Source organism: Balaenoptera ricei, chromosome 20 (genome assembly GCF_028023285.1).
Source record: "Balaenoptera ricei isolate mBalRic1 chromosome 20, mBalRic1.hap2, whole genome shotgun sequence".
NCBI classification, from domain to species: domain Eukaryota; kingdom Metazoa; phylum Chordata; class Mammalia; order Artiodactyla; family Balaenopteridae; genus Balaenoptera; species Balaenoptera ricei.
In genome coordinates, this window is record NC_082658.1 from 5,867,791 (window position 1) to 5,881,981 (window position 14,191).

The 14,191-nt window shown below is 56.4% G+C and overlaps 1 protein-coding gene across 1 annotated transcript in view; it reads right to left on the reverse strand.

Annotated features, from left to right (window-relative positions):
- SDK2 (sidekick cell adhesion molecule 2) overlaps positions 1–14,191 on the reverse strand; it is a 263,285-nt gene that overhangs the window by 24,296 nt on the left and 224,798 nt on the right. The window contains exons 33-36 of the mRNA XM_059907902.1: positions 12,238–12,373; positions 9,109–9,210; positions 8,802–8,917; positions 2,367–2,553 (exon numbers count right to left, since the gene is read on the reverse strand). Of these exons, the coding sequence (XP_059763885.1) occupies positions 2,367–2,553; positions 8,802–8,917; positions 9,109–9,210; positions 12,238–12,373 (541 nt within the window). The remainder of the gene's footprint in view (positions 1–2,366; positions 2,554–8,801; positions 8,918–9,108; positions 9,211–12,237; positions 12,374–14,191) is intronic.

Genomic DNA, 14,191 nt, shown 5'->3' on the forward strand with positions numbered 1-14,191 from the left:
AGACAGCAGAGGGGCTTTGTTTCCTCCTTCCTGGAGGTTCAAAGCCCTGGGTTTGGTTCCAAGGAACCAGCAGGGGCGTTTGGGCCCGGGAAGCAGCAGAAAGCAGGGCTTCGTGCCAGAGAGGGTGGGAGGGGTCACTAGAGGTCACTGGACGCCCTCCCCTCCCCCGCTGACGTCATTAGCATTCTTTCCAACATCAGAGTCCAAGTACTGGGAGAAAAGGGGACTTTCTTTTCCCTAAAGTTGGAGAATGCAGGCTTCCTCCTGCGAAGTGGCCCTGAGCCCTGGCTAAGAGCGCAGGACACGCCTGGACTGCACCCCCGGGGTCCCTGCGGGGCCGGGCGATGCCCTGGCCTCCCTGGTGGAGGAGGTTGGGGGGAGCCTGGGCCTCAGAGCATCAGGTGCGCCCTAAGCAACCTGCCAGAACTGCCATGCACATGGCCTTTCTCCCGTCCCTGGGGCCCCAGGGATTATTGCCGAGAGAGACCACGCTGTCTGGAGTGGCCAGAGCCAGGAACGGTCAACTCTCCGGAAGAGAAGCTTTCTTGGCCCAAGAATCCCGGAGTGACCCCAGAAACATCGGGGGGAGAGGTCGGAGCGGGAGGACAGAGAGGAAGGGAAAGCAACATCAACGTGCACCATCCAGAGCTGGCTCCAGGGGGACGACCGGGCTATTATTGTCCGGAGCCGCCCGCCCACGGAGCCGGAGCTCATCCGGGCGGCTTCCGCTCCAGCCCCGGGAAGGCAGCGTCAGGGAGACGTCTTTGAAGGACGGAGGCCAGCTCTGGAGGCCCTTCCTGCCTCCCCTCTGTTAGAGGGACGTGAGACAGAACACTCTGTCCTGCTGACGGAAGCGTCCAGGCTCCCAGAGGCTCACATCCGGCCGATGACACTGACAGAGAGCGGTCGGGACAGACAGGCAGGCAGGCAGACAGACAGACAGACCGATCGACCCTCGGGAGCCAGAGCTCGTCCCCAAAGAGGACAATACTTAGGAACCGACTCCAGGGGGTCTCACTCTGTCTTTAAGAGAAAGGTAATTGACAGAATGGGAAACAGCAGGTTGGAAAAGATGCTTAAAGTCAAAAGGCCTGTATTCACATCCACGAAGAGAGAACTCGACGGCAGGCAAAGAAGGGGACCGGTGCCATGAAGACAGCCCAGGACATGCTCAGATATCCTGGGCTCCAGTCTCTGCTCCCCCACGGAGCAGCTGGGGGACCTGAGGGGAGAAGCATCACTTCCCAGGCCACCCTTGCTCAGCGTGAAACTGGGTAACTCCTGCCCTGCCCGTCCTTAGGGCTTCCGGAAAGATCAAGTGTACTGTTGCCAGAGAAGTGGCTTTGGAAACTATCTAGAGGGCTGGCTCTGCACGTGTGGGCTGCAGGATTCTTAGCCTCGCCCACTCCTCTGCCCCGCCCTACCGTCCAGCCTCCTAATTGGCCTCCCTGCCTCCCTCCTCTCCCCTCCATCAGCCTGTCCCTGGTACAGCAGCCAGAGCGATCTTTTATAAACACAAACAGATCCTGTTGCCCCAGTGCTTATCCCCACCAATGGCTCCCCGTCACACTTAGCATTAATCCTAAACTTCCTTCCAAGGCCCCCAGACCCTCTACCGCCTGACTCTTACTCACGTTCTTTCAAGCCACCTGGCCTTCTCTCTGTTCTCTAATCCCCTCCAGCCTCCAGGCCTTTGCACCTGCTGGCCCCTCTGCCCGGAACACCCCTCCTCCAGAACTTCCCGCGGCTGGCCTCTTCTTCTCACTGAAATCTCAGCTCAGATGTCAGCCACTCAGCGAGCCCTCCGCAGGCGAACCCATCTGAAGCCATCTGTCCACCCCCTGCCTCAGTCCTTAGATCGCTCACACCCACTGCCACCTGAGGTTAATTCATCGAGATGCTTGTTTACGATCCGACTCCCTGCCTAGGAGGGGGCCCTTGTTGGTTTCATTCACCGTCGTGTTCCCAGCATATGGCACACTGTGGGCCCATAGGGAATGCTCAGTAAATACTGGTGGAGGGAACAAAGCCAGGGAGACATGAGAAGGTCAGGTGGGAACAGGCAGGGAGCTGAAGGGGGCTGGCTGGGCATGGACTGGCCATCGGCAAGGCGGGCTACTGGGGGAAGATGGGGGGAGGAAGGGCGAGATCTGGGGGCCTCTCCAAGGCTTTCTGGGGACAGCGCCCCTCTTCTGAGCACTCACATCTAGGCCCCTCTGGGTGGGCGGCGCTCTCCCACTCTGGAGGGCATCCCATGGGGCCCGGGGACCCGCCCAGATCGCTCAGCTGCCTCCACTCCCCCATGAGCCCAGACGCCAGGTGCCCCCCGCCTTCCCCGCCGTCTGTCCCTCCAGTCTCTCCCCCACCTGCTTGCTGGGTCTGGCCCCGGGCCGGGGTGCTCCGAGGCCCGTCCCCCGCGGCGTTGAAGGCTGCCACGCTGACCATGTAGGCAGTGTAGCCGGTCAGGTTCTTGAGCTTGACGCTATTCTCGGCCAGGAAAAGCGTCTTCACCCGCTCCGTGAGGTTCCGCCGCTGGGCCTCCCAGAAATAAATCTGTGGGCACAGAGGATCTGGAGTGAGGGAGACAGTCACCCGGCTTCCCCCCCTTGCCCCCGCCTGATCCCAGGGTCTCAGACACACCTTCTTTCGTACCATCCACACACCTGGATGGCAGGTGTGAGTCGCCCAAGAAATAGTATAGGTGTATTTAAGAGCTGTTTTAGAAACCCTTCCAGAGTGTTCCTTTTCACAGCTAATCCTTCAGTCTCCGCTAGACTGTAAACCCCACGAGGGCACAGACCCCATGCGTCTGTTCACTGCAGTGCCTGCAGGACTTAGCACAGCATGGGCACGGTCGGCCCTCAGAATATTGCCACCGTAGGAATAACTCAATTCTGCTCTGCGGGACCCTGAGTGTAGTGTAGGTAGCCTGCTGGGGCGGAGTCTACCTCAAACCCAGCCGAGAGTCTCGAGAGTCGGGTTTGGGGACCAGCCCATCGGCATCACCTAGGAGCTGCTTAGGGATGCAGTGTCAGCCCACCCCGGACCTGTGGCATCAGCATCTGCAGGTTGACAAGGCCCCCGGGGACACACATGACAGCTGGCACAGCCCACTGTAGAGGCAGGCAGGCCTGGGCTGACCCCAGCGCACCACTGACTTGCCCAGGTGACTTCTCTGAGCCGCAGTTGTGTCGCCCGTATAGTGGGGGTCACGGACCCCCACTTCCCAAAACCAAGGTGAGGTGCAAAGGTCGTAAAAAGAAGGAAGACACGGCAATTCTGCAGGAAGTTTTAGTCGAGGAGTGCAGCAGGTGTCCACAGTGCTTCCAGTAATAGTTGAACCCCTGCACAACACAGGTTTGAACTGCCCGGGTCCACTTCTACGTGGGTTTTCCTCAGTAGACAGGTGCAGTACAACAGGATCTGCGGTTGGTTGAATCCACAGATGCGGAACTGCGGATACAGAGAGCTGACTGGGACTTGAACATCCGCAGAGTTTGGTATTTTCCACAGTGGGTTCTGGAACTGACCCCCCGCGGATTCCGAGGAACGACTCTACTTCATATTCACCGGGGGTTAACACTCGCTCGTCGCCAGCGAAGCAGCAGATCCTACACTGCTTTTATTTTATTCTTTGACTGTGTCATTCTTTATTATTATTTTGGATATCTACACAAAATTTTGCTTTATTAAAAAAAATTTTTTAATCTTTTTTAACATCTTTATTGGAGTACAATTGTATTACAATGGTGGGTTAGTTTCTGCTGTATAACAAAGTGAATCAGCTATACATATACATATATCCCCATATCCCCTCCCTCTTGCGTCTCCCTCCCACCCTCCCTATCCCACCTCTCTAGGTGGTCACAAAGCATGGAGCTGATCTCCCTGTGCTATGTGGCTGCTTCCCACGAGCTATCTATTTTACATTTGGTAGTGTATATAAGTCCATGCCACTCTCTCACTTCGTCCCAGCTTACCCTTCCCCCTCCCTGTATCCTCAAGTCCATTCTCCACATCTGCGTCTTTATTCCTGTCCTGCCCCTAGGTTCTTCAGAACCATTTTCTTTTCTTTTTTTTTTTTATAGATTCCATATATATGTGTTAGCGTATGGTATTTGTTTTTCTCTTTCTGACTTACTTCACTCTGTATGACAGTCTCTAGGTCCATCCACCTCACTACAAATAACTCAGTTTCGTTTCTTTTTATGGCTGAGTAATATTCCATCGTGTATATGTGCCACATCTTCTTTATCCATTCCTCTTTCGATGCACACTTAGGTTGCTTCCACATCCTGGCTATTGTAAATAGTGCTGCAGTGAACATTGCTTCAATACTTTTAGAACTCTTAATCGAGGCGTTGGGAAAGTTCCAAGTCCCTGGCCCCGCGGAGGATTAGAGAGCATTTGGCGCCACCTGCTGGCCAGAGGGGGTTCGGCACGCTATTGGCTTCTCAGTTTCTCAATTTGCCTGGAGAAAGCTCATAAAAGCGAGAAAGAGCTAATAAAAGCGTCCCCACCTGGCATGTGTGAACGGCAGTTAGGATGACTCGGTACCAGAAAATCCTTGCTTTTCTCTAACCCCTCCCTTTTTCTTTCTTCTTTTTTTTTCAGTCTTCTGATACAGGTAGATAGTCACACATGAAGTCATTCATTCATTCACTGTTTGGAATGAATGAGTGAACCTACTTGGAGTGGATTCAAGGGAGATGGGGCAGAGGCAGCGGGCAGACATTTTTTTGGAGGGTTTCTGCTGTAAAGGGACCAACCAGAAAAATGGCTGGAGCAAACGTGAGGTCGGGAAGAGGCATTTGAAAGATGCAACATACTTCAGCATGACAAAAATGATGATGCAGGACAAGGGGTGCCAGTGGCTGGCGTCACGTTCTTGGGAAGGGGGAGGAGGGGGGTCCAGGACCCAGGGCCACCACATGTACATAAACGGGCACCCTCAGCAGGCAGGTCTTACCTGTGTGTACCGAATTCAGCAGACCTTTGTTGGATGAGGATTAAGTGACATTTGTGCAAATAGCACAAGGGGCTGAGCCTTGACCCCAACCCCAAAGGCACACGGCTGAGTTGTCGTGCAGGCTGATGCGTAGCCAGGTGTCTGCTAGAAAACACGCTCCCTGGAGGGCCCTCGTCTTTGGATCCCTTGCATCTCAAGTACCTAGAATCATGCCTGGCACACCTGCTGGTGCTCAATAAATATCCGCTAATGGATAAACACCTTCCTTAGACGGGAACAGGTGTAGGAGTGAATCGTCATCACCACCTTCTCCTATTCTCAATTCCCTGCCCCTTCTGGCTGCACCACAGGCAACAGGCCGAACTTCAGCCTCGGTTAAGTCAGGTTCACGCCCACATGTCACATTGCTGGCTGTCGCTGGAGGAAAGCCACACTTTCCGTTCACGAGCACAGCCTTGAGTGGCCTGGCCACCGTGATACACTGGCCTGGTCCACTCTCTGCAGCCTCCGGCATCACGGTTCCACCCAACCCTTCCCCATTTTCCCTCCCTCCCCATCCTCACTCCTGGCTCAGGACCCTTCACTGAGCTCCGGAAGCCATCACGCAAGACTCCACAAGCTCCCTGCCCCAGCTGGACCACCTCCTGCCCTGTGTCCCTACCCTCCGCCTCCCTCCTGTGACCAGGGCTGAACTGCCGGCTCCCTACTAAGGCGGGCCCCACATTACTGCACTAAATCCCAGCCCCTGTCACCTCCTCCAGAGCATTCCCCCCCCCCCCCGCCCCCCTGTCACAGCTTCCTCTTTTCCCTGAATCACCAAATTCCTCTTCTTTCCAGAATCATTTCTATCAGCACACACACACGAGTTATTCCTCCCATCTCCAAACCGCCTCCGTTGACTGTCTTTTTCCAGTCTCTACCCCATGTTGTTACTTCCCTTTAAAGCGAAACTCCTCAAAAGGGGTATCAGTACTGGCTGCTCCTCATTCTCTCGTGAACCCACTCCAAGCAGGCCTTCCCTGCCCCCAACTCGTATCAGAGTCACCTGTGAACTTGGCCTGTTTAATGCAATAATCCAGGGCTCTGGAAACTCCCTCTGTAAAGGGCCAGGTAAGAAATATTTTAGGCTTTGCAGGCCACACGGTCTCTGCTGCAGCTATTCAACTCTGCCTGTGACTTAGAAAGTAGCCTAAGGCAATCTGTAAACAAATGGGTGTGGCTGCATGCCAATAAAACTTTATTTACAAAAACAAGTGGGGGGCCGGATTAGGCTCATGGGCTGTGGTCTGCCCATCCCTGAATAATTGCTTCCTAGATTTCATCTTGCTTGAGCTCTCAGTAGTAGTTGGCACATCTGCTTCCTCCCTCCTTCTGGAAGCACGCTCTTCATGTGGGCTCTGAGACTTTGATCACTTGTTTTGGTCCCACGGCTCAGTTTTCAGACTTCTGGTGTTTTCTATCTAATCTCCGGGCTTTCAGGACCATCTATATGCTGAGGATCCCACCGTTCACACCTCCAGCCTGGACCTTCTCCTTTGGACTCTGCAACTGTGTGTCCAGCTCCCTTGGGTGTCTCCCCTTGGAAGTCCAACAGACGTCTCAAACAGACACCAGCTCTCCCTCCGAGCCTCCCCCTCCCACCGTCTCCTATTTTCCTGCGCTGTAACTGGAAGCTCCGTCATCCAACTGCTTGGAAATCCTTGTTGCTTCTCCTTCTCTCACATTCCACACTCAGTTCATCAGCAAATTCTACCGGCTCTACCCCCTTCAAATGGAAGCAGGAGCAAATGCTCCTTACCTGCTACTGCGTGGTCTAAACCACCATCACCTGGATGATGCTGCCGCCTCTTCAGGTTTTGCATTTTCCCCGTTTCAGACTATTCTCAACGCAGCAGCCAGCACCAGCCTTTAAAAACCCGAGTCACCCATGTCCCTCTTCTGTCCCCAAGTCCCCGTGGCTGCCATCTCATTCAGCCAAAGCCCTTGAGGACTCCAGGTGATGCGCCCCATCACACTGGGACACATGGGGCTCTTTGCTGGGCTTTGTACATGCCAAGCACTCACGGATCCCAGGGCCTTTGCTCGTCTTCCCCCTCCTTCTGGAACACTCTTCTCCCAGATCCACGTGATTCACGTCCTGTTCGCCTTCATCTTTGGTCACGTGGCAGCTTCTCATTAAGCGCTCTCCCAACGACCCTATTTAAAATGCCAAACCTGCTCCTTAACCCATTTCACTTACCGCCACCTGGAGGTGCCCTTTGCTTTGTGCATCACTGGCTTCCTCCCCGACAGTTTAAGCTCCCGTTGTCTCTGCTTTCATCCCAGCACCGAGGACACTGCTCGGCACAAAGTAACTACTCAATAAACACGCATCCCTGAAAGGCCGGATGCATGGACGTGCCTGTCCCAGCTCATTCTGGTGCAACCACTGGCTGGTGATTCTGGTGTGAATGTGTGGTTCATGTTAAGGTCAGTGAACGCGGATGTTAATGCAGGTCTGGGAGGTGGCAATTCTGTTTCCTTTGTCAATGTCCATGGCTGGTTATGATGTCTCCCTGAGCACGTGGACGTCTGCTGTGTGATGTGTGGTGTCTGGGCACCCACACATTTCCTGGGACCGTACATTAACTGGAGACTTCCACACCTCCCCAGTCTGGAGGCTGCCAAACTGTTGCAGGCCCTGCCCGGCTCCTTCTTCTTCCCCAGGGAGGCATATGCTAGTGGCGCAATATTTAGTCCTCCCAGCTGGCGCCGCGCGGGAGTGCCATCCATCTTCAGAGCGTCCTTGGCGAGACGGCTTTCTTCCTCTCTCCCGCCTCCTTCACCCCACACAGAACCAGACTCCTATACCAGTTTCTGTCTGAAATGGGGTCTCCACAAGCCGTGGGACCGGGCAAGGCCCTTACCTTTGTGGAAACTCAGTTTCTGCCTGTGGGACGAGGGCTGAGCCGAGGAAGCCGGGAAGCTCCTGGTTGTGCCCACCTTTCCCACCTTGCCACTGCACTAGGCTACTCTCTGGAATAACAAACAACCACCAGGAATCAGAGCGGCGCTGGACAGCAGCACAGGAGGTAGGCCTCAGATATGGCCACGGGCTGAGTGTCCAAACGAGCAGCACGTGATTATTATTATTATTATTACTATTAGTGCCATCTCCTCCAGGGGTTGTGTGCTCACCTTTCACAGGGTGACGGCGAGCAGACCTGGAATCTGACTCTCTGCTATCTGCTTTTTTTGTGACCTCGTTGAACCACTAACCTGGGTCTCAGTTTCCTCATCTGTACAATGGGCACAAACATTATAACCTACCAGCTTTACTGGGCTTTCAGGAGGATTAAGGAGCTCTAAAGGGCTTTGTGAATTTTGGAGACAAATTGAATCCTGTCATAACACAAGATGTTGCCTAAAATCTAGAAATAACTTTAAACAGAAATTTCCAACACCTGGTCGGTGGTCCTTTGCTAATTGGCCATTCGATTTGCATCAATATGGTAACTAGGGTTGGCCAAATAACCACTTTGAGGGGTCTCACGTTGGCATCGGGAGCTGGTGGGCTGGGCGGGGGCGGGGGGGGGGGGTGTACCGCCCAGGGATGATACAAGCTGGGGGGTGGCCTGAATTTCTAGCATCTGAGCGCCGCCTGCCCCAAGGACGCCGGGGGGGTGGGGGGGATGGGCGGAGCTTTGCTCCAGCTGCAGGTGTTTCAGGGGATTGGGTGTAAACAGCCAAGGGATCAGGTGTAGACCCGGGACCTCACCACTGCTGGGTCACTCCCGACCACCACCTGGCCCTGTGTCCCTCTGGACCTTGTTCTCTGCCGGAGCGCCTGTACCTTGTAGCCCTGGATGTCTCCGTTCTGGCTTTCCAGCGGGGGTGGGTCCCATGTCACATCCAGCTGCGTGGCCGTGGCGCCGTGGACAGCCACGTTGCGGGGCACCGCCGTGGGCACTGGAGGGTGAGAGGGGTGGTAAGTGCGTGAGGGGACCTCAGGGAGGAGGAGGAGGAGGTAGGCTGGGGGTGGGGTGTGGCCCCCCCCCCCCCCACCGGCTCCCATCTGTCCTCCCGCTGGGCTTCCGGGGCGGGGGGATGGGGATGGGGTGGGAAAGGTGTGCTGGGGCTGGAAGGGCAGCGGTGCTCACCTGCCTCCCCGACGAAGACCTCCTGTGGGGGGCTGGAGGGCCCCTCGCCCACAGTGTTGTACACACTCATGCGTATTTCGTAGCGCCGGTGCTTGTTCAGGTCTGGGGGTGAGAGTGGGGGAGGGGAGAGGCACACAGAGGTCACTGGCCCTGCAGGGGACGGAGGCGGCGTGGAGGGGGCAGCTGCAGGGGGGGCTGTGATGATGCACCCCTGAGAGTCTGGACCCCTGAGCGAAGGTTCAGGAAAGAACAGGTAAGAGGTGGGGCAGCCGGCGTTGGGGAGAGGGTTGCTCTGACTCATCCCTGGGAATCCGGACACAGCGTGACACTGGGTGGCGTCCTGGCCAAGTGTGACCACCTTGGGCATTTTTGAAACCGAAAGGGGCACTGTTAACATTTATGCTGGGACAAAAGGTGTGAACCAAAACTGTCCCGGACACGCCACGTCACAGGTCACTCCTTCCCTGCCTGTCCTGGACACACTGGTCACTTCAGATGATTCAAGTTCCCAGCTTCCCCCCCCGCCCCCCCCCCCCCCACCGAAGTCTCCATCAACCAGCTCTTAACGCAGGGGGCAGGGCCCAGACCTAAAGAGAAAAGGCTCATTGGATGCGAATCTGGGGCTAAGAAACTCTGTGTTTTTGCTCAGTTGGGGGTGCTTGGGGGGAGATGCTTAGACGGAAGCTGGGAGAGGGGAGCAGCTGCAGGAAAATAGGCCCCGACACCCTGGGTGGGAGTCGCCGTCCCTGCTGGGGGGTGGCTGACACGCTCCCCCAGTCTCCTCTGCGTTCCCCTCCACAGCTCCCCCTCCCCAGGTGAAGTCCTAACCGCCCCGATAGCCCTGGCCCTGCACCCGCGAGGGCTGTCGGTTAAGGAAGGACCGAGGGGGACAATTCAGTCAAACGCGTGCTATTGACAGGAGGCCCCCTGGCCCGAAGCTCCGGGCCTCGGGGAGAACCGAATGTCCTCTGGGACATTAGGAAAGAGCTAGGGCTCGGGGCACCAGGTGGGGACATTTCCTGGACCCTGAGGGAAGATGGGGGCTCTGCTCACTCCAGGGTGGGCCTTGGCTTGAAAGACAGAGCCGAGCTGACAAGTGCCTCCGATGGGACGAGACAGAGCGGCAGCAACGTGGACGCCTGCCTGTCCAAGCAGCGGGACCCCCGGCTCCTACCGCGCACCTCCTCTCGCCGTCCCCCGCCCCCCAGGAGGACGAGACCTTAGCCATTTCCCTTTCTGTCCTGCACTGATGGACGGTGGCCTGGAGCAGACCTTCCCTGGCGACCCCCTGCTTTTCTGTGTATTTCAGGAAAGTCACGCGCGTGCAGGGGGTTCCCCTTCCTCAAGCAGCCTGAGGCGGGGGCACCGCTCAGCTGTGGGCAGGCGTCCTCGGAGGCCCCTCTCCCCTCCCCGTGGAAGGCGGGGCCCGTCGGGGAGCTGCCGTGCAGGGGGACTTACTGTCCAGCTCGTACTGCGTGAGGCTGGGCCGGCTCAGGTCCCGCACGGAGTACAAGGCTACGGGGTCGGGGCGGGGTGGAGGGGGCCGGAGGGAGACAGCAGACAGAGGAGGTTAGTACACACACCCCCGAGCCACACAGACCCCGATGAGGAGGGCGGGATGGGAACACGCATGCAGAGGGAAGGGGCCTCCAGATTCCTGAGTTAGGGGCCAGGGTGGGAGCGGGGATGAGGGGGGAGGAAGGGGGGAGGGGGGAAGAGGCAGCTCTCAGGACAGTGTCATCCCGTCCTGGCGTGCACCTGCTGGAGGTCACAGGGCACGGGAGCCCCTGGGAGCCCAGCATCCCCAGATGGGGACAGCTCCGGTCCCTTGTCTAAGGCTGAGTTCCTGCCATGATAGAGTGGTGTCGTTAATTTTCCTCATATGAGCCAGAAACCATTTTACTACCAGGAAATATGACTGTATTATACACAGGCCTATAAAATCACAACGACCAGCACACGTCTGCCAAAAAAAAAAAAAAAAAAAAAAATAACGCAAGCTGTTGGATCAGCTATTTCTGAGTTTTTCTATTAATTTTCCTTGGCTATGTGTTCAATCATCTTGTTGTCTGTTAATACCTGCTAGAAGACAAGGTGCAGAGGGTTTACGAGAAGGACGGGAGGAAAAATCAAAACCGAGAGGGTCTTAAACTGCTCCTCTTCTCCCACTTGTCTCTGGTTTGGTACCACCACCCACCTGGGGACCAAATCCTCCAGACCCCTCCCTCTCCCACCAGCCTCCCTCTCCCCAACTTGAATCAGTGCGTGTGTGTGTGTGTTGGGGCTCAGAGCACATCATCTCCCAAACGGGCCCTCGACTGCATCTCAAGCCGGCATCTCAAGCCGGTTTCCCTGGCACCAACCTCATGCTCTTGCCTATGTCACTGTATTTGCCTCTAACTGGGGCAACTGCTTCTGGACCCCATCACCAGCCATGGCCCTCAAGACCCCAAAGTAACCATCCTAACCCAAAAGTACGACATGTCATTCCTTTGCTTGTGTGTGACTCTCTGGGATTTCTACTTGGCTTCTTGAGTCTTTTCCTTCCTGCTGCAGAGGCAGGCTGGATTCTGGGGACCCCAGGGCAGAATGGTCATCTCCCTGAGGAACCAGAGGGGGCCAGATTGCTGCCCTTGGGACACGACCAGGCTTGGCTTTGGGTCCTTCCCACCTCAGGCCCTTTGCACATGCCAGGATTCACACCCACCCCCCCCAACCTTCTCTAAACTGGTTGACTTGGAATCATCCATCAGTGTCAGCACCACAGCCATCCCCAGGGAAGCCTTTTCTGACACCGGCTTTAGGCTCTCCTGGAATATGTGCTTCACAGAGGTCATGCCAACGGTCTTAGATACCTATATCAGGGTTTCCTTCTCCAGCGCCTGGCTCCTCCTCCAGCCTGCAAGCTCTGCCTGAGAGGGCAGGGACCTTGTCTGTCTTGTTCACTGGTGTCCCCCCAGTGTCTGGGGGCATATAGAAGGTGCTCAATAAACATGCACTTGGGGGTTGAATGGGATGGAATGAGAGGCACACAGAGGGGAGGGCGCCAGGGTTTCGGGTTAGTGTGATTCCAGGATGCTGAGAGCTTCAGGCCCCCGCCCGCCCCCGACTCCCTCCACTGTCACTCACAGGTGAGCTCTGCCCACTTGGCCCCCGGGTTGTTGATGCCACGCAACGTGAAGCCCCTCAGACCCTCGTAGAGCAGCTCCCGGTACCGGATCCGGAAGCCCAGGAGGATGCCGTTGATCTTGTCTTCTGATGGTGGCTGCAGGGAAGGGAGTGGGGGTGGGGCCGGCTGGGCTGGACCATGGCTGAGCATCCCCTTCCACTCCGCCCCTCCCTCCCTCCCTCCCTCCCCATCCTGCGTCCTGCAGCCACAGAGCAGGGACTGTGTCTTAAGCGGGAAAAGGAATCAAAGTGGCATTGAGCATTCTTAATTTACGAAGCATTTCTAACGAGGTTACTCCATCCCTGTAGCATTCCCTGTGAGGCAGGGCAGGGCGGGAAATCACCATGCCATCCCCACTGAACAGAACAGGAAAGTGAGGCTCAGAGATGGTGAGGAACTTGCCCAAGGTCACACAGCATCATGGGGGCCCTGAGCATGACTCTGGACGCAGAACCGTCTCAAAGAGTTGTTCCTTGTCTAGAAACTTCCTCACATGATCACCTGCCCTGGCCAGGGTTTCCTGGAGTTTCCCGGGAATTAGGGTGAGTCTTTGCCCTGCTCTTCAGCAAGAACAAGGGTGGTGTGTCTTCGTGCGCTGCTCCTCTCTGCCTTGACCGTTTTCTTCTTTGCTCTCTGCTCCCGTCCTCAGATGAGCTGGAGAATAGGCTTCTGGAGAAGGTGGAAACTACTTTATTTATTTACTTTTGGCTGTGTTGGGTCTTCATTGCTGCACGTGGGCTTTCTCTAGCTGCAGTGAGTGGGGGCTACTCTTCGTTGTGGTGCACGGGTTTCTCATTGCAGTGGCTTCTCTTTGTTGCAGAGCACGGGATCTAGGCATGTGGGCTTCAGTAGTTGTGGCACGTGGGCTCAGTAGCTGTGGCATGCAGGCTCAGTAGTTGTGGCGCCCGGGCTTAGTTGCTCCGCGGCATGTGGGATCTTCCCGGACCAGGGATCGAACCCGTGTCCCCTGCATTGGCAGGCGGACTGCCAACCACTGCGCCACCAGGGAAGTCCCAGAAACTACTTTTTTATGATGCCTCTTCTAAAAAACCTGCTGAAATGGTTCAGCCTTTTATTAGCTCCTTAACTGTATTCCTGGCTGCAGCTGGCACCTCCCTGCTGCCTTCATCACGATGGCCCCGATCTGCTCCAGCCTTGGTCGGCTCCCTGCTGCACTAGGTCATTTTCACTTAAGGGACTGTCCTTCTCAGTTGGGGCCTTGAGCTGCGGGAGGGGTCGGGGGGGGGGTCCCTCCTGTTTTCTCTTCAAGGGCTTTCCCTTCAGGGGGGCTGCAGGTGGGCAAAGGTTGGCACCTGCCCCTCTAATCCTGAGAAACGGAGACAGGAGGTCAGGGCTTTGGGGCCTCCGTGGGTGACCTGCTGAGCCCCGGGACTGGACTTCAGGGGCTGGGGAGGGTCCTAAAGGCACCCACGGGCAGCTGGGTCTCTGAGATGTGTCCCGGGTCTTCCTCAGGCCATGGAGGGATGGCAGTGCCCACCTGAGCAGGTGGCTGGGGGAGGAGAGGTGGGAGGCTGGTTCTTTGTACCTGGATGATGGGTTCCTGCTCATGGTGACAGGACCGAAGCCCGGCCTGGGTGCAGGTGAGGCAGGCACACCTGTGACTGGTCTCTGTCGGGAATCCCTTCACTCAGAGTGGGGCTGGGGTTCACGGAGACGCTGGAGGCCCTGACAGCCCCCAGCCCTTCTCTGTCCAAGGATTCTGCTGACGTAAGGGCACCAAACCTGGCCCTGCCACCTAGTAGCTGTGTGACCTGGGGCATTCTTGTCACCTCCCCGAGTCTGGGTCCTTATCCACAGAAGGGTATATGGTAGGATCTGATTATCTGGAGGTGGAATGAAGGGTGCGTATGTGTACGTGTACACACGTGTGTGTGCGTGCATGTGCGTGTCTAT